This window comes from Catharus ustulatus, chromosome 2 (genome assembly GCF_009819885.2).
Source record: "Catharus ustulatus isolate bCatUst1 chromosome 2, bCatUst1.pri.v2, whole genome shotgun sequence".
Lineage (NCBI taxonomy): Eukaryota > Metazoa > Chordata > Aves > Passeriformes > Turdidae > Catharus > Catharus ustulatus.
The window spans coordinates 29523886-29542830 of record NC_046222.1 but is presented as its reverse complement, the minus strand read 5'-3'; the positions used below and the strand labels follow the sequence as shown (position 1 = coordinate 29542830).

General features: G+C 45.6%; 1 protein-coding gene across 4 annotated transcripts; it reads left to right on the top strand.

Moving 5' to 3' along the window:
• Positions 1-772: 772 nt before the first annotated feature.
• On the top strand, positions 773-17023 carry ING4 (inhibitor of growth family member 4). 4 transcript variants are annotated; one of them, XR_004417101.1, is made up of 9 exons: positions 773-1010; positions 12196-12267; positions 12462-12628; positions 12822-12936; positions 13257-13365; positions 13670-13817; positions 15875-15936; positions 16154-16329; positions 16423-17023. XR_004417101.1 is itself a non-coding variant. In XM_033052656.1 (9 exons), exons 3-9 carry the CDS (start codon positions 12240-12242, stop codon positions 16191-16193), a joined length of 669 nt encoding a protein of 222 aa, XP_032908547.1. In that variant the 5' UTR covers positions 923-1010; positions 2523-2605; positions 12196-12239; the 3' UTR covers positions 16194-17023. The 4 variants fall into 4 exon arrangements, 3 of the variants coding, with proteins under 3 accessions (XP_032908545.1, XP_032908547.1, XP_032908546.1); XM_033052656.1 differs by adding an exon at positions 2523-2605 and having other exon boundaries at positions 923-1010; positions 16154-17023; XM_033052654.1 differs by having other exon boundaries at positions 16154-17023.
• The last annotated feature ends 1922 nt before the right edge of the window (positions 17024-18945 follow it).

Genomic DNA, 18945 nt, shown 5'->3' with positions numbered 1-18945 from the left:
CTGACCACTCGAAAAAACAATCCTACATGTCTTGGAACCTGAGGATCAACAAAAGTAAGATAATTTTGTGTCAGTTCCTCCATAATCGCATGTGACTTCACACCACCACACCATGCATGTAGCAAAGGACGGCGGGGGAAGGGCTCGTCAACTCCTCAGAGAGGGGCTCTAAACCTTCAAGTGGATCGTGATGTATGGTCACAAAAGTGGCTCTGGCATGATGAAAAAGAGCGCGCGGGTCACATCTTTAAGTGAATTCCCTTTGTTAGTCTATTAGAAGTGTGAGATTGTACCAGTCCTCCTGCAGCATAGACCATCCCTCTCTGATTATGACACAACAGCTGCTGCTTGGCACTGGTGGATAAGAGGTGAATGGAAATCCATAGTAACAAGTCAACAGCATTCCCTCAGCCACATCACAGAATGGGCCAGGTCAGAAGGGCGCACAGTGGATCACTGTTCCAGCCTCCCTGCTCATGCAGTCATCCCAGAGCACCTGGCACAGGATTGTATCCAGGTGGTTCTGGAATATCGCCAGTGAGGTAGACGCCACAACCTCTCTGGGCAATCTGTCCCAGTGCTCAGTCACCCGCACAGTAAGGAAGTTCTTCTCATGTTCACATGGAACGTTCTGTGCCTCGGTTTCTGTCCTAGTGCTTGGCACCACCGAGAAGAGTCTCACATTCTCCTTTCAGTTATTTATAGACATGGATGTGGTCCCCTCTCATTCGTCTGAGCCTCTCGGGCTGAAGAGGCCCAGCTCGCTCAGCCCTTCCCCGTAGGAGCGATGCCCCAGCGCCCCGGCTGCCCTCGAGGACGGCCGGAACAGCTACGCAGAGCCCGAAATGGCGGCGCGAGCGGGGCGGAAGTGCCGGGGCAGGCGGGCGGAAGCGGCTTCGCAGCCGGGCAGAGCCGCTTCCGGGGGGCGCGCACCTCTGCTTCCCGCCGGAAGCGCCGGTGTGTGCGGCTCAAGATGGCGGCGGGGATGTACCTGGAGCACTACCTGGACAGTAAGAGCTGCCGGGGCGGGGCCGAGGCCGCGACTGAGCCGGCCCGGGGGGCACGGATCTGCCGAGGGGCGGGGCCCCGCGGGGGCCGAGCACCGCCCAGGGCGCCTACGAGCTCTCCCAGCCCCTCAGGCGCAGCCCGGCCCTGGCTGTGGGGCGCCCGGTCCCCAGGCCGTGCGGAGGGGCCTCGACCGTAGGGCAAGGCTCGGCTGCAGCTGCTGCGGGAGCTCTGACACCGAGGCCCCGCGACTGGTTTGTCCCATGAGAAAGGAGCCCGGTGCAGCTCCAGCCGCCTCTCGGGAGCGGGAACTTGGCTGTCAGTGGTTTCCCGGGATGGACGTCTAGTCAGAGATAACTTTTGGATCTGTGGGGCGGTAGTTACGGTAGTTTTCTGCGCTATCAATTTATAAATGCAGCCCTGCATTTCTGGCCGAAGACGAGGTCTGTAAATACTAATGGAGTTGGTAACGTTATCAGAGTCCCTACTATATTACCTATTTTATCATCCGGCCTTAAGGTGCTTAAAATCTCGACAAACTCTGCCCTTTGGGGATGACACTTTCAGTGCATGTTTTACCCACGCGTTCTTAAAACAGCCGAGCAGATCCATCAGAGGAGTTGTTTCTCAATGAATGGGTTAATGAGTTCCTATTCTTTGAGGAATGCTGTTCTGACATTTTCCTGCTGGTCTGCTGGCACTAGAGACGGGAGGATGTTCGTGTAGTGGTGTGTTTAAAGCTGGGTAGTTCTGGTAATGTGTCTTCTGCTTCACTGTAGCCGGCCAGTTAAATCTCTCACTGTCTGTTTGCATATGCACGGGAAAAAATGGAGTTTGGCTCTTAAGATGTCTTGCTACACTGGGTTTCTTCCAGCACAGAAATGATAAGGTGCTGATATGGGCACAGGGTGTCTCGTTCCTTGTGTCTTCAGTGCTCCTTTTGTCATTAGGAAAGGAAATGTCTATAATAAAAATGTTCAAGAACCATAATAAATTTCAGTGAAAGCTGAAAAGAAGCTGCAGTTGAACAGGCAAGGATCTAGGAGCTGCAAGGAAAGAGAATGCAAAAGCCAGGAAGAAGAGTTGAATGAGGAGGCAGGTTGGAGAGGAGTGAAGATTTATGTTCTTGTGCAGTTCTCAGTCTGTTGTAGAAGGCTGAAGTTGACTGAGGCTCCTCAGCTGGGAGGACAAGGGCTGGGAAGGAGGAGAAAGAAGCAGATGGACAAGGAGTAAGTGCATGGAGAGGATGCAGGGTTTTCCTGGGAGGGCAGAGGTGTATTTTGGGTAAGAGCTGCAGAGCAAAAATAAAGGAGCAAAAGCCTGGGATCTGCAGTTGGTAAGCAGAGACAAGCAGGATGCAGCACTGAATGTGGAGAGGTATGGTAGGTACCCAGTTGGAGAGAAGGGAAGGTTGGTGGCTGGGAAATGCTCCTGCCAAAGTCAAACACCTCTCGATCATGTCGTCACAGTCAATTAAAATCAGCCAACCTGGGAACTCCTTTTCCTCTCTTGTACAGGCACGCAGAGGAAATGCCAAACTCCTCTCTCTGCTGAGATTTGTGGTCCTGCGATTGGATTAGAGATTCTCGTCCTATTGAAGGTGGATATTAATAGAGTCACTATTATTGTTGAGGTGTCTTAAATATATTAAAATAATGAAAAAAATAAAAGTGATGTGCACAATCTAAAAGTCCTGAAAAATATCTGGTTACAAAGATTTTAGGAAGAACAAAATATTCTTTGCTGTGATGGTTTAGCCTCTTTTGCTTACTCTTAGATCTCTAAAGGCCTTGCTCAGTTTTGTCTGGTGCAATATTACTTACTATTATTAGCTAATCATAAGACACTTGCTGTGCTTATTCTAGATTTCTTTCAGGAAAGCACATGTGAATTGTGATACTTAGAGTCAAAGAGCACCCATCAGAGTCTTCAGTAAGTTAGGCTGCTGATAGGTAATAGCATATTTTTCTAATTACCCATATTGTTCTTTTCTAAGCTTGCTCTCCTGGTGTTCTACCTGAACTCCTGACGGTATTTTAGACACGAGTCTTCTTCTTGATGCTGATTGACAGCATTCAGTTTCCTTCCTGCTACTCCCCTTTTTTTCCCCACATCATTTCAGTGTTATAAAAACATTCAGTTCCATTTTAAAGTAGTTCACTAATATCCTAAAACTTCCTGAAATTTGATAGTAATAAATAGTCCAGAACTTTTAGTCATCTCTTATAAAAAGTGTCTAATTCTTAATTTACATCTGTGTCTTGAAACTGAGTTCTTTTAGTAGTATAATGTTCTTGCAGACATAGTTTTCTATTGTCTTTTTTCCTCCCACAGAGATTCTCTTCCGTATGGTTTTCTGCCTGGATCTACTCAGGGAATGAGTGAGGAATGTGTGATGAAAGAGGGCAGCTATTTGTAGGACCTGTTCATATCTTTGAATAAAGGAAGGTATTTAAGGAATAAAGTGAAAATTGTAGGAAGAAAAAAGGTGGCCTTCTGTTTGAAGCAACTGGGTTTGATGTTTTTATTTATGTCATGAGTTCCACTTTATAGAAGTTTTCCTTGCTTGGATTGTGCTTCCCTCAGATTATGAGTGGAAGTTTTTAGTCAGAGGAGCAGACGTGCAGAACACTCACAGCTGTAGCTGGAGTCTGCCTTGAACAGATAATTCTGAAAAGTCAGGCTGTGAAGCATTTTTGCACATTTCAAGAGGAGAGTTTGTAATTAACTGGCCTTCTTGGCGTTAATCTCTTGGCCTCAGTAAATCTCTTGGTCTTCATTCTGTTGGTGAGGGACATGGGCCACTCCACTGCAGCACTGTGAAAACAGTTCAGTGTCACAATAGTGAACACCTTGAAAAGGTGATTACAAAGTCAGTTTTCAGATTGAGCTCTGGGTCTAAGCATGTGACTGTATTGAACAAAGAGGATAGAATAAAACTTTGAATCAGTGCTCAGTCACTGGCAATGAGAAACACCTTGTATGAAACATCATGTGAATAGGTAATTAAAAACGATATGTTAAAATGCGTGAGCAGTCTGACAAAGCTAGGCATACAGCCCCAGCTGCTTCAGTTCATATATTTTGAGCCCTCTGCTTTAGACATCTAAAGTTCTGTTCCGTGATTTTTTTGCGGAATAGCCAGGTTAAGAAGAGTTCTCTTAGTAAACGTGTCTAGAAGCTTCTTAAGTCAGGTATTTCAGCAGCTTTCAAGTCCTTGCTGTAACTTGAAACTGGATTTAGACCTAGGATTAAGCATGCCATTTCCTTGGCTTTAAGCTGTTAATTACAAAGCAGATCTGTCTGAAATGTGTTGCGCTCTTGGAAGATGTCTTTGCAGCAGAAAAATACGCACATTCCTTCTGTGCTGAGCATCCTGACAGAGAAACTCCGTATCTTGTTTACTCTGATCACCTTCATTCCTTCATCCTACTTATTGAGCTACAAAGGATTCAGGGAATGGGAGAAGAGGAACGTGTCTTGTTCCACTTTTCCTCCTGAGTGTTTTTCTCCAGTGGCTGAATTTAAACATTAAAATAAAACATAAAAACATCAAATACTGTCCTGGTTTCTAAGCCATTTTATGCCTGGTTTTGAGGGGAGAAAGCAAGATTTAAAAGTGCTTTCCCTCAAGCAGTAACCATGCAGCTTTAGTAAGGGAAAACCTATGTGTGCCAAAGGAGTTAGAGATGCAGAAAGGAATGGAGGAAGAAGAAGGAAGAAAACAGTGGTTTGTGGTTAAAAGATAGAATGTGCATGAGAAGAGTTTGTGCTTGCTCAAGCTGGAGTTATTGTGCTTGGCTCAGTGTTGGCCCTCCTACGAGGTTAGAAATACTGTTGTGGAGGCTTTGAGGGGCAGAGGGGTCATTAACACAGGTTTTCCAGAAGATGGGATGCAAACCCTGAGTTTTCTTGATGCTTGGAAGTTTCAAGAGGATTGTAGAGTTGTTTTGTGGAAGACACTGTTGAAGCACACATACTCAGATAACAGTCCCAAATCAAGATTCTGTTTGTATGTGAACGTGCCATGAGTGTAGGGATTGTCTTTATTGTAGGGAGAGCTGCTGTGCAACCACCTGTGTTTTCTGCCATCAGTGCTTCCCTGTTTACCCACCTAATGGGTGCCAGAATACAGTACTTGTACTTAGTGACAACACATGAATGATCTTCTGTGGCAACATACTAACCGTGTACCTCCCCTCAACAACAACTGTTTCCATCTTCCCTGAGGAACTAAAGCTAGCATTTCGTTTAAATTAGATCTAAACATTTGGGAGAGTCATGAGCAGCTGGAGTAGCAGGTAACCTTGATGAGCTGGAAAGGCAGAAGGATGTCACACACCGGGCTGCTCAGACAGCTGCATTGTATTATGTAATTCTGCTACCTTGGAGGCTGCTAGTCAGGACTTGTTCTGTGACAGGCACTAGGACATGCCTGCCTTGGCGCGGAGGGTGATGGAGACAGCAGGCTTAGATGAGGAGACCTCAGCTAGTAAGTTAACGTGGTACTATGTAGTCAATTTACCTTGGGTTTTTCCCCTTTTTGTGCCAGTTAGGGAGGCATTGAGTTTCCTTTGTTCCTTCTATTTGCATTTGTCAGTAGGCACTTAAGCCAGCATAAGCACAGAGCAACAGAAGCAGCGCATGTCCTCATGGAAGTCATCTTCTTTCTCCTACAACTGACATGGGAATGTCCTTTCATTCCTTGATAACATTAGCCAACCTAGTAAAATAGGATTGTTCTTTTGGAATAGCTACATCTACCTGGATTTTCCTCTGTATGGATTTATCAAATGAGGGTATGATGAGTATCATCATCTTAAAGCTCTCAGAGGACATGGGTGTGATGTCGGAAATTGCTGTAGGCAAACCCTTGATTCCTTCCCAGACCTGGCTGTGTTCCAATTTCCCCAGCAGTTCTTTTATCTCTTGCATTCCCTACCTTCATTACTTTTATCCCCTCCCCAGTGTAGCATGCAGCCATACTCCCTGTCCCTGCCTCTACAGTTTCTCACATCATTCTTCAGAAATGCAAGTCTCTTAATAAATCGTTTCTCTACTTGTCACTGTCTTACTGTAGTTATGCCTTTCACCTTACTGAGATTTGGATTAGTTACACCTGTGATGCACCACATGATCTATGGAAAATTACAAAAGATTTTACGCAGGGGAGAGAATCTGGTGATTCATAGGTATCATTTGTTATTGTGTGAAAACTACTTGCACAACCCACACTGAGCTGATACATTTAATGACCAATTCATTTAAAATTGATTTTATTGTTGGCTGATATTTTTATTGGAGCTGATACAAGATTGCTTTACATGGCAAAGCATGCTATGTTTTCGCTGTAGTTCTTCGCTTACCCAAGTGCAAATCCGATGTCATTGTTTTTTCCAAACAGCCCTGTGGTCTCTTTGGTGGTTGTCCCTGCCTTTGGAGGTCTGTGGCAGGCTGCAAATGTCAAGAGTGTTGTGAGTCTCGCTTGTTGTGCCAGTCTTCTAAGACTTTCAAACTTTTCAAATCAAGGTTGATCTTTTAACAATAACAATCTCTTTTCTGAGACTTAACAACATTGCCTGCTATCTTGGCTGTGGATGCTGTAGCATTTGAGCTACAAGAAGACAACAAAAAGAGCCCTTCCTTCCTGAGAAATGGGCCCACACTTTGGCAGAGTATCGGGTTTCCATGGCTAACTGTCGCTGATGGTGACTGTCACTGCTGACTGGTGCCCATTTCTTCGGACAGTGTTTGAAGTAGATGTGCTTGGGTGGACTGGTGTGCAGGGCATTGGCCCAAAGCTTGGGATATGTGATGTGGCCAGAGAATTCCTGGGCGGCTGTGGCTAAATCAGTCTGCCATGCACCTGAGCGCCCTCTTAAAACTGTAGGTAGGGTTATCCCTTACCAAGGTGTTGTGAGGATAATGATACAGGTTAGGTTTTATTGCATCAGGGCTGAACCATCTCTGAATAGAGGGAAAGGGATATATTGTGCTCAAGCACCAATTTCAGTAAACTCTGTCGGAAGGTGATTGATTACTTGAGAATGCAGGACAGAGTAGAAGCAGGAATTTCGAGGGGTGATACACTTTGAAAGGAGGGATATAAGAGACACCCTGCCCCCTAATGAGGGAACAAGGGAGCTCCTGAAGATAGCTGCAAGCCAGTTGTCCTGATGTGTGCTTCAAGTGCTACAAAATTATGAGAATCGTGGAGTACTGAAAAGTCCGATGTGCTTCCCCATCAAGATCCCAGCCAGATGGCTGTCTTGGGGGGCAAAGAACTTAGCCTCTCACTGTGGCCATCCCTGGCACAAGCAGGAATTTTTTAAATTGCCTTTAGCAATGTGGTGTCTAAAGTGTTTACTGAAATCTAAGTTGTTCAATAAAGCAACTGTGGTTATGTTTCAAAATGTATTTTCCAATTTTTTAATAAAATATAAACATGTATCTAAACATGGTGAGTGAACAGATGTCTTGGGAAAGGCACTGTGTGTTTGGATGGTGCTTGGTGCTATTGATCTGTTTTTAGGACTTTGGGCAGCAGAAATCCATTGTTTGGCACAGCACAGACATGCTGCAGAGGATTGAAGTACAATTGAAATTACCAGGCTGTGTAGGCTTGCTCTCTGCATTTGTGTGTCACAGTTAACATCTGAGTTAAGTAGATGAAGTTTAAATATCAGTTACCTGCACCTGACACCCCACGTGTGTTTCTAAAAAGAAGTAAATAAAAGAATAATTCTTGGAGAGAAAAAAAGTGATACTGGGTTCTGACTTTTGGAGAGAGAGTGTGTGATTCTTAAGGGAGAACACGGCATGGTTATGGATGCCTGTGGAAGAATGAACAGGGAAAAGAATGTCAAAGAAAGAGGAGAATATAAGAGACAAAAGAACAATGGGCTTAGTGAAGGAATAACATTTGAGGAAAGATGAAGGTAGGTAGAGAAACATAAGCTTGTGACTAAATTAAAACAAAGTAAGAAGAGGAAGGGGTGAAAAAAAATTCACTGTGAGTTATTTACAGGATAATACCATGAGAGGAGTCAGTAGGGCTGCACAAGGCTTCTGTATGGATCTGTGCAGTGAGTCCATTAGGAAAAGCATTGCCAGTGGGTCGAGGGAGGGATCCTGCCCATCTACTCAGGCCTGGTGAGGCACATCTGGAGTGCTGTGTCCTGTTCTGGGCTCCTCATTAAAGAGAGACATGGAGCTCCTGGAGCGTGTCCAGCAGAGGCGAATGAGGATGATTTGGAGACTGAAGCGTCTTTCTCATGAGGAAAGGCTGAGGCAGCGGGACCTGTTTGGCCTTTAGAAGAGATGTCTGAGAGGGGGCTCATCAATGTCTATAAGTATCTGCAGGAAGGATGTTGAGGATGGATCCAGGCTCTTCCCAGTGCTGTCAACCACTAGGACACAGGGCAATGGGCAGAAACTGATGCACAGGACGTTCCACCTGAACATGAGGAAGAATTTATTTAATATGTGGGTGACAAAGCAATAGAAGAGATTCCCCACTAAGGTTGTGGTGTCTCCCTCTCTGGGCATAGTCCAGAACTGCCTGGAGGCAGTCCTGTGCCATGTGCTCTGGGATGACCCTGCTTGAGCAGGGAGGTTGGACCAGATGACCCACTGTGGTCTCTTCCAGGCTTACCCATTCTGAGGCACAGTTGCAGTAATGCCAGCCCATGCTTTGGGCCAAGCTGCTGACCTTGCTAACATTTTATTTCCTGTATATTTTCACCATCCTCCTATTCCTCTCTTGCTGCTTGTGCCATTTGTTTGGAAAGAGATCCTTGCTTTTCCTTATTTTTCTGTCGTTGCATATCATCACTTTTCTCTAGTGATCAAAGATGCCTCTAGGGTATTTTTTCTCTACAATTATTAGTTTCATAATCTGAGAATTACGTGGGTATTTTATGATAGATAGTATTTAGTCATTATAATTGTAGGTGAATCTTACTAAGATGAAAGAACAAAATTAATTGTAGAGGGAAAAAGGAGAAGAACAGGAGGAAATGAAATTACATAAATAGCATGAATGTTTTTAGAAATGGGGAGGAAAGGTGTTGTGGTAGAAATAAGGGAATGGAGACTCAAATCTAGATTTTTTTGTTTTTTAATGGGACTCAGAGAGTGATAATGTCTGATAGCCAGCACAGCACAGGTCAAGCAATTTCAGCACATGTTCTGGCACCTGTGATAAATTCTGTGATGCAGGGAATCACTTCTGTTTAAAACTATACAAGAGCTTTGGAGTTAATCTGCAGATCATAGAAAACATCCCCACAGCTAGATTAAGTTATGTACCATACAAATAGTTTGCTGCTCAGCTATAACTTGCTTATCTGCAGCTTTATCTTGTTATGCTTTTTGTTATTGCCAGATTCTTTCTGAATCATAATTTGTAATGGTCTGCTCAGCTTCCTTCCACATTCAGTTGAACAGGTAAAGTATCTTTGTAGCAGTTCTGATTATAAAGTCACTGTACTGTCACTTGTTTCATTTTCTCTGTTTATTGACAAAGCAGTGGCAGAACATTTGTCCAATAATAGATTTGCAGAGTGAAATATTTTGCTGTTGTTTTAGGAAATAATTTTGCTGATTTTAGCAGGGAAGGAATTCAACTGACAGGGTTTGTCTCATCAGCCCCAGTGGAAGCCTGCCCAGCTAATGAGCCTCTGAAAGATCATGGCTCAGATGTGCATAAATGATCCACCCATGGTGCATTTGCTCAGCCAGAACCAGAGACAGGTGACAGCTCCCCCCACCCTCTGAGAGCTGCCCAGAGCAGACGGCTCTGCACACCTGGCGGCAGGAAACGGGGCAGGGGAGGCACTGGCCTGGTTGAGGCGCTGGGGGCCAGCACGGAGGGGAGCAGGCTCTGGGGAGAGAGGGGCTCTCAAAGGTGGTGGGCACATAGAGGCTAAAGAAAGACAGACAGATGCTGTCCAGACAATGGCATGTGCTGGCATCAGTGGTGGTGGCAGATTTTTCCAGTGATGGCTTTAAAAACTAGAGCACAGTTCCTTTCAGGTTGTGCAGCATAATCCAACTCCTGCTTGCATTTCTCCTGGTGCAAGAACATCGCTGTGAAATGTGACTGTAACCTCACATGGGGTTGTTCTGCCCACACAGGAGTATCCTACTGGTTTTTGTGCTGGCTCAGGTGCTTGCTCTATCTGAAGGTTTCTAGCCCTGCTGAGGGAAAGCTGACAGTACCTGGTGGAATTTGTGCTTTTACCATCTGTAAGAGAAAAAGAAATTACATTAATCTTTTCTAAAAACCACAAGTCCAGAATTTAGAAGCTGTGATCTTCCAGGATTAATAAACTCAATATAAATTTGACATATTGTGTGCAGTGCAGGAAGAGCTTTGTTTTCCTCTAGAGGATACCTGTCTTGTCTTCTGCAGCAGATGCTTTGGAAAGGAATGAAAAGCAGCTTGCTGCAGAATGACCCATGTTTCATTTGCTGTATAAATTGAAAGATTTAGAGTTGATGAGGCTGGGGATTGCAGGAAGGAAAAAAGCATGGTCTCTAGATTCCCAAACTGGATTTCATCCCTGCCGTAAGCTCCCTCTATAAGCAATAATTATTCTCAGCATTGTGTCCCCGTCGTGTTGAGATGCTTTTTTGAACCATAGGCATGTAATCCAGTAGTCAGCTGCTTAAACCTTGTGTGAAGTCTGTCATGCTGAACAAACATAGAAGTATCAAATTCAGGATGTGCCAACAGACTTAATTTTGCCACTTAGTAATTTTTCAGAATTTGAATTTGCGCTTTTAACTGTCCTTGAATGCAGAGGGGTGATGCGTATGTGCTGTGGATTATGTATCTGGATGCTTAAGGACACCTACTATCTGAGCATTTCTCAGGTAACTAAACCAGAAATCACAACAAAAGTACATTGAAGTAGAAGCTTGATTGCTCCTAAAGATTCTGAATGTAACTTCTTATTATGCTGTTTGGGAAAAAATTAAGTAAAAGGAACAAATTCTGTGCTCAGCAAGGCCCACAGTTGGTTTTACCTCTTTTAGGAATTAATTTCATGTCCTGTTATGTAGTACTTGTTAAAACTTGTTAAAACCTTCTTGCATACAGAATCTTCCCTGTCAACTGGTTGCTCTTCAGGAAAGCAGAAGAGCATTCATTGCTGTGGAAGTATGTGCAGTGAAAATAGAGGTTGCTGCCTGGACTGATGTGTTGGACAGCTTTGGTGATGGCCGGACACAACTTCAGTTGCACTCCCTGTGAGCTGGAGAGCGAGCTCAGGAAGCTCAGACATGCTTCTCTTGTCTTTGTGAAGAGCTTTTCCCAACACCTTTTTTTACAACCTTCAAGAGAGATTTATTATTTTTGTTAGGTATAAAGGGGACAGTAATCAAGCTTAGACTTCAGGTTAATGCAGTGACACTAGATCTCATTTTGATTAGACAGGCATGGAAAAATGAGAATTGTTATTATCAGCTTTGCCAGTTGAGCATCTGGTGATGCCTGGGGGGGTGAGTAGCATAGTGTATTGAAAATTAATTGACTATCAACTTCACAGTGCTCATTCAGAGCCCTACAAACATTTATTATTCACAATGTGTGGCATCCTTCCAGGTGTTGGACAGACCACCCTGAGATGGCAGTGCAGAAGGCACAACAAATTACAAATCACAAGGGGTTAAGACTGCTCTCTGTTCCCCATCCCATCTCAGACTTGATCTTTGCTCTGCCCAAAGTGTCCAATGTCCCCTGTATGTTAAATGAATGCATTAAATGAATTCACTTTTCAATGAATTAGCATTTGATCAACTTAATTATTACATGCTTTTATAGAAATAACTAAATGGCTTTATTTACCAGCTGTTGTGCTGTTTTTTCATTACTGAGTGGAGTTTCTGGATGGAGATGTTGTATTATAATGACTGACACTCATACAGATTTTGGGTTTCTGCTTTCTTAGTGTGGATCTTTCTGCATGGCAGTAGTTTTCTCCTAACTAATATGTACTCTAGAAGTATGCTTCTGCATTAAATATATAATATTTTTATAGTTTGTCTCCTTTGGGGCTGGCAACAAATGGAAGCAGGCTGATTTGCACCAGAGGGGTGTGTCTGTTATTACTGGTTAGCTTTGTTGCTACCTTGGCATTGTGGACAAGAACCCGATTTCTCCATGTATTCTGCTTTTCTCTGCAGGTATTGAGAACCTGCCATTTGAATTACAGAGAAACTTCCAACTCATGCGAGATCTGGATCAGAGGACAGAAGGTGAGGATTAGAGATGGTTTTGTTGCCAAGACAAGGAGTATGTAGCTTGACCGGCTTTGTTATGCTTTGCCTTTGTTGTGGGGATCTCCAGGCAGGGGAGGAGGCCTGTAGCTGCTCCAGTAAATCAGTCTCTTCTCATGGAGGGCTCTGTAGTGTGTGTGGTGTTTGTGTATTTAATGGTTCACTCGTTTCAGACCTCAAGTCAGAGATTGATAAGTTGGCCACGGAGTATATCAGCAATGCACGGACTTTGTCTTCAGAGGAAAAACTGGGGCTTCTCAAGCAAATCCAGGAAGCCTATGGAAAGTGCAAGGAATTTGGGGATGACAAGGTTCAGCTGGCTATGCAGACCTACGAGATGGTATGAAGGGAAGTGTTTCATGCTTATGTGAACACCCGAACTAAAACCACCCATCTCTCATTTTTAGGCCATGCCCACTCTTGCTTCTCAGCTCTTTATTGCAAGCCCCCTGCACCTTTGTCCCCTCTTTGTCCTCTCTTTGCTTTCCTGGGCTCTGTCCTGTGGTAACCTCTGGTCACTGCTGTCTTTGCAGGTCGATAAGCACATTCGGCGGCTGGACACAGACCTCGCTCGCTTTGAAGCAGACCTGAAGGAGAAGCAGATAGAGTCGAGTGACTATGACAGTTCTTCCAGCAAGGGCAAGAAGAGTGAGTACCACCACTGGGCTGCAGATTGATTCAGGAGGCAGCCAAGTGACTATGGAAGTGGTGGGGATGAAGGCAGGCACTGGAGTGGTGCAGATCAAAGACTGTTGCGCTGGAGTCTGAAGGACAGGTAAAAAGATGGTGACCTGGGCTCTTCTTGTATGACCGTATTCAAGGCCGCTAGATAAATTAAGATGGGGTGCACGGCCCAAAACCAATATACATTTCAAAGTAGGGGAGTGTATTTTAGTGCTGCAGAGGTTGTCACTGTCAGGTGTCTGTTTTGGTGGGGTGACAGATGCAATACCTTTTTCTCTTACCAGAGGGCCGAGCCCAGAAAGAGAAAAAAGCTGCCCGTGCTCGCTCTAAAGGGAAAAACTCTGATGAGGAAGCACCAAAAACTGCCCAAAAGAAATTGAAGCTTGTCCGCACGTAAGTGTTTAAGGGACTTGAGGGAATGAGAAACAGCACTAGAAATCAGACCAAGGCAGGCCTAGCCAGGCTTCCCTGAGATCCCCAGGCTGGAACTGTGTGTCCTCTGTCCTTTCTTGGGAAGCAAGAAGAAGGAAACTTTTTTGTTCTTTCGGGGGAGTGTGGATTGAAGGGGAAAGCAGGTCCCCTTGGGTGCTTATGTAAGAGAATTATCTGTCTCTGGCAAACAAAGGCACTGTCTTGGGACACATGAAGATACACAAAACCATTTACTTTGCTGACTTACTTTATTCCTGTCCTGCAGTAGCACAGAGTATGGGATGCCTTCAGTCACCTTTGGAAATGTTCACCCCTCGGATGTACTGGATATGCCCGTGGACCCCAATGAGCCCACTTACTGCCTCTGCCACCAGGTCTCCTATGGGGAGATGATTGGCTGTGACAACCCAGATGTAAGAGCCTGCATGTGGTGGAAATGGGAGGGAACGGAGTGGAGATGAGTCTTGCATGGCAAGTCTTGTCTGCAACAGTAAGCAGTGACAAGGAGAGGCTTACCTCAGGTTGTTGGGATGGGCAGAGGAGCGATGACTGCTGAAGGGCCTCTTTCTTCAGGGTTTTCCTAAAATGTTTTTTTCTCCCTAAACTTAGCAAGGGAGAAGGGGACTTCTCCTTGCTAACACAATGTAGGTTGGGTGTGAGTATTCAATCCTTGATCACTGCTAGTGATTTAGGAGTTTGTGATTACAGTAATTTCATGATTATAAGCTGCACCATTTTGACTGAAATTTTGGTCCAAACCTGAAGTGCGGCTTATAATCGGGTGCGGCTTATATATGGACAAAGAACGAAAAGTTGCTGTTTTAGTTTGGAGGACAGGTGTCTGCTGAGAAAGGCAGGAACCTCTCTTTGAAATGGAGAATGTAAACCCCCTCCCTCCAAATTATTATAATTTTGAAATCAAGGGGCTTTCAGGCAACATATGGGACTTAGGAATAACAGTTCTTTACTAGGGAAATTAAAATAGAAATACAGTACTACAATGAAACAAACCCCAAACCCTGACAAAGTCAGAGTACAACCTGACACCCTGTCAGGCAGGGTGTTGGTAGCAGTGCCATTAAATGGTGCCTGCAGTCCTCTTGCAGTGACAGATGTGATTCAGTTGAAGCAGTGCTCCTGCAGAAGGTACAGTTTCCCTCCAGAGGTCCAGTGGTGATGTGGAGAAATCTGGTTTTCCTCTGGAGTCCAGTGGAGAAAGGGGCTCCTTTAGTGTCCCAAAACCTCTGTTTTTATCTTGGTAAGAAATGTTGGACTCTTCCCCCTGGCTGGAGCAACTTCCAATGGGATGAAATACAGTAAATTCACGAATACAAGCCGCACTGAGTATAAGCCGCATCTCTGGGTGTTGGCAAATATTTCGGTTTTTGTCCATAAATAAACCGCGCCCGAATATAAGCCGCTCTGTCGTTCGCAGCAAGGACCCGTGTGCAATTAGTAACAGAACCGCGGGAGGGCGGGGTTTACTGGCTGAGCTAAGGCTGTGCAGGCTCGGCCCGCTAGGGGCTGCTGACGGGGCCAGGTGGCCCAGCCCGGTGCTGCCGCTCGGGGCCGATCGCCGCTGCCACTGGGCTCGGTCACCCCGGGTCGGCGCTGCCCCGCGGTGGCAGGCAGGGACGGAGCTTCCCCCGCTCCTACGGCAGCGGCGGCGGGCGGGGACGGAGCTTTCCCGCACCCGTGGCGCCAGCGGCGGGCGCGGACAAAGCACCCCGCCTCCTCCCCGGGCCACAGCAATGGCTGCGCGGGGCTCCCGTCGGCTCCCCGAGCCGCGGCAATGGCAGCGCCCCCCCTCCCCGTCCTGCCCTGGGCTGCGGCAGAGGAGGGAAGAAGAGAGCTCTCCCGCCTCTCTCCCTTCCCCCATGCTGCCTGCAGGGAACCAGGGCAGCCCAGTAACACTGTAACAATCGCGGAATGCCAGCTTTTACTGGCAGGTGCTTGGCTCGGCGCCCTGGCTGGCACGTCTGGGGTTGTAAAAGTCAGAAAATTATTCACATATTAGCTGCCCCCGACTATTAGCCGCACTTCCGGGTTTCCACCAAAATTTTTGTCAAATTGCTGCGGCTTGTATTTGCGAAATTACTGTAATTTTATCAGTCACACAGTGGGATTCAATGGGCCATTAGCAGAAAATGACTTGCTAGAGGAAGGATGGGTTGTGAAAAGATAAAGAACAATGCCCTGCCTGGTTTCAATGGATGGCCTGTTAGCAGAATATCTCCCGCGGAGATAAGGATCACTGCCCCCACCCTCAACAGATGGTGATAGAATCGATACCTTTTATCACACCCTGTACTGTAACCCAAGACAGTTGCCGACACCGGGACATGCGGCTTATAATCAGGTGCGGCTTATAATCGTGAAATTACTGTAAATGCTGGGAAACTCTGGTAACCCAAAAAAAAATATTTCAGAAGGAAACTGCTCTTTAACTGGCTGCTTTTCACCCCAACAGTGTTCCATTGAATGGTTTCATTTTGCCTGTGTGGGTCTGACAACAAAGCCAAGAGGAAAATGGTGAGTGAAGCAGCCTGGGGGGCCCATTGGCATTTGGAAAGGGGAGGTCCTAGGTGGCAGGGGGAAAAGTGCTCTATATACACACTTAGAAGATATCATTAAAAAGAAAATTTGAATAAAGGCTTTGTCAGAGACCTTGGAAAAGGTCTTTTGGGACCATGTACTTGAGGCTCATGTCATGCCCTAAATGTTGGCTTTGGTCTTCCCTTTCTAACAGGTTCTGCCCTCGCTGTTCCCAGGAGAGGAAGAAGAAGTAAATTCACATGAGACCTCAGTAATGCTGCAGGAGCTCTCTTCCCCCTGCCAGGGCCTTGTCCCAGTTTCCCCCAGCCCTTGGGGCCTTGGCTGAAGGGAAGTCTTGCCCTGTTTGTGGTTTGGGCCATCCCTGGAATGGTGTGTACCCTCATGGTGGTTCCTGTGTCTTCTGTATCCCTGGTTGCTTCTGAGTCCTTAAGGGAGGCCCTCTCTGTGTACTATTCCAAACAGGTCTCTGAACCTCAAAGGGAATGAATGAGGGCACCAGGGTAACCACCAGATTCCCAGGGATTCAGGTAGCCCCTGATTTTCCTTTTCTTCAGCCTCCTCAGAGTTCATTGCCTATTCTCTGCTTAGAGAACAAGGCTATGGGATGGGGGAAGGGAAGGAAAGGAGGTAAGTCTTCAGCATTTTAGGTCTTTCATTTTCCTCGATCTTTTTCAGGAGAGAGGGAGTAACCAGGCTACTTCTTAATCTAGTGGGCTGGTTGAGAGACTGAAAACCTGATGTACTCCCTGTCTTTAACCATTCCACTGCTGACATTGAGCAGCCTCTTTTGTTGGGGAGAGGAGGGGGCAGAGGGAGTGTTTAGAGCTAGCTTTGTCTCTCTTATTCCTGGGGTACACCTGCTGGTCTGGGAAGCACACTGTGTGAAGAAGGAAGAATTTCTGACCACGTGGGGAGAAACGGCTTGGTCCAGTCTGTCTTCCGCCTTCAAAATTCTGCCTTCCTCTTGTGTAGTGGTGCTTCTCCATTATGTTGATGGTGGGAAGTTTGGGGATTCAGATCCCACTTGTATAATACAGAATTAAATAAAATTCATTGAAACCAATACTCTGTTTGCCTTGATGTCACCTCCAAAATAAACTGCGACAATTGGTCTCTCTAGTTTTTCTCTCTTAGCTCTGCATTTATTGTAAATGGTCAATGTGGTAGACCTTTTTCATGTAGTAATCCTGTCACTAAAAAGTGACATTCTGCATAAGTCAGGCTTAAAAATGTACTTAATGTACTTGCAGAAAGCTACTGAGCTTTCTGGTGGCTGTGAAAAATACCTGCTCCTGCAGTCATGCCCTCACAAGAAGGTGAACGTTTATTCCCACTATTGCTTGATCATTTACTTCATCAATTGCTTTGTCTTAAATGAGGAGGAGTAGAGGTGGCAGAGGCCAACCCTCACTGTCTGTTGGGCAGTACATCTGAGAAAATAAGCCACCAGGACAAACTATGTGTCTTCAAGAAGGTGGATAGGTTTTCCAGATACCCTGATAGCTTGCTTCCCTTGTTGCCAGAAGCTCTGGCACCTGTTGCTAACATAACATTAGGCTCCAAAACAATTCCTGAAGATATGCAGTCTGAAAGTAACTGTGAGGAGATGGCCCCTGCTGAAGCTCCTCTTTATCAATTTCATTGGCACAGCCTGACAAACCAAGTCTTCCTGCTTGTGGTCTGCTCATCAGGAAGGTTTAAGCCTTTCATCTGCAAGAAACATGGAATGTGTTCCTCACCCAGATAACTTGTATGAGGATCCAAGAAGGATTTTACTCATTTAGTTATGAAGCCAAAGCTCTGCCCGGGTTCAGAGGACAGCGTGTGTTAAGATCAGTGCTACTCCCACTTGTCATTGCAGGGGGACCCTGGCAGCCATCAGCTCAGAAGCTGGTGTTCTTTTCTGTTCAAGTGGGTTAGCACTGAGTCAGTGTTTGCTTTTGCATCGAGAAGGGATGTTCATTCTGTTTTTCTGTTCATTCTACACAGAAAAAAGGATGAGTTCTTCCCCAGGCTGTGGCTTATATGGTTTGTGGTACCCCTGCCGCAGTCTGAATCTGTAATACAATCTGATCCCCAGATTGTATTACACCACTTCCTGGGGCTTCCTTTCTTAGACAGAGGTGAAGCAAATTTATGGAAGGTGTTGGCTGTGTCTCTGGTATGGTTTTAGAAACAGGGATACTCTGCCATGATCTGGTGGGTGCGCAGGCTGTGGCAGGAGAACTGATCTCTTCAGCTGGGGATTGGTTACTCAGACATCAACTGGTGCTCAACTGACAGAAGAAATGATGGATGTGGCCTGAACTGGAAAATGGGCCTTGGGCAGAGTGCAGGGGTGATGAAGGATGGTAACTGCTCCAAGCAGCTTGGTTTCAATAGATAGGACATGGGATTTAATGGCTGGCATTGGCAGCAAGCTCTCTAGGAAGTGGTGAGAGAGGTGTTCAAAGCCCTAGCCAGCTGCAAGGAGCTTTCCAGAGATTTCTGCTGCCACTGACAGAATGCTCTGACTTGCATAATGATACAATTTAGACCAAAATTTGGATAAAACCTGGGCATTTTTTTAATGGCTTGCAAGTGACAACACATTAAAAGCTAACCTTGGAAGAGAGGGAATAAGGGCAACAGTTGTGCAGTGTTTAATTACCAGAGGAGCAAAAGAACCAGTAGAAGCTAGAAAATACAAAGTACCAAAATGAAGCCAGTGGGAACAAAGGCTATAAGTGACAAGGCTGGAAACATGAGCAGCTTTTTTCAGAATGCCTTTTGTTTTTGATACAATTGAACATGGCACTTGTCCATTACTGACTGCAGATAGCAGAATTGTTTGTAATGAGAGGAGGGGAAGTGTTCTGTAAATATTTATTCTGTGTTGGTGCTAGTGTCATATGGGGATGGTGTACTTCCTAGGCAAACAGTAAAGAAGGGTTTTAAATGGGACCTCTTGGGGCAAAGACTCTTTTGATCATCAATCCTCAATAA

What these genes read in the sequence shown, in the direction of transcription:
- ING4 (XM_033052654.1), top strand. Translation starts at nt 788, where the DNA reads ATGCCCCAGCGCCCCGGCTGCCCTCGAGGACGGCCGGAACAGCTACGC. An exon ending in AAATTGAAGCTTGTCCGCAC is followed by an intron (nt 13,366 to 13,669) that starts GTAAGTGTTTAA and finishes CCTGTCCTGCAG; the next exon opens with TAGCACAGAGTATGGGATGC. An exon ending in TTGGCTGTGACAACCCAGAT is followed by an intron (nt 13,818 to 15,874) that starts GTAAGAGCCTGC and finishes TCACCCCAACAG; the next exon opens with TGTTCCATTGAATGGTTTCA.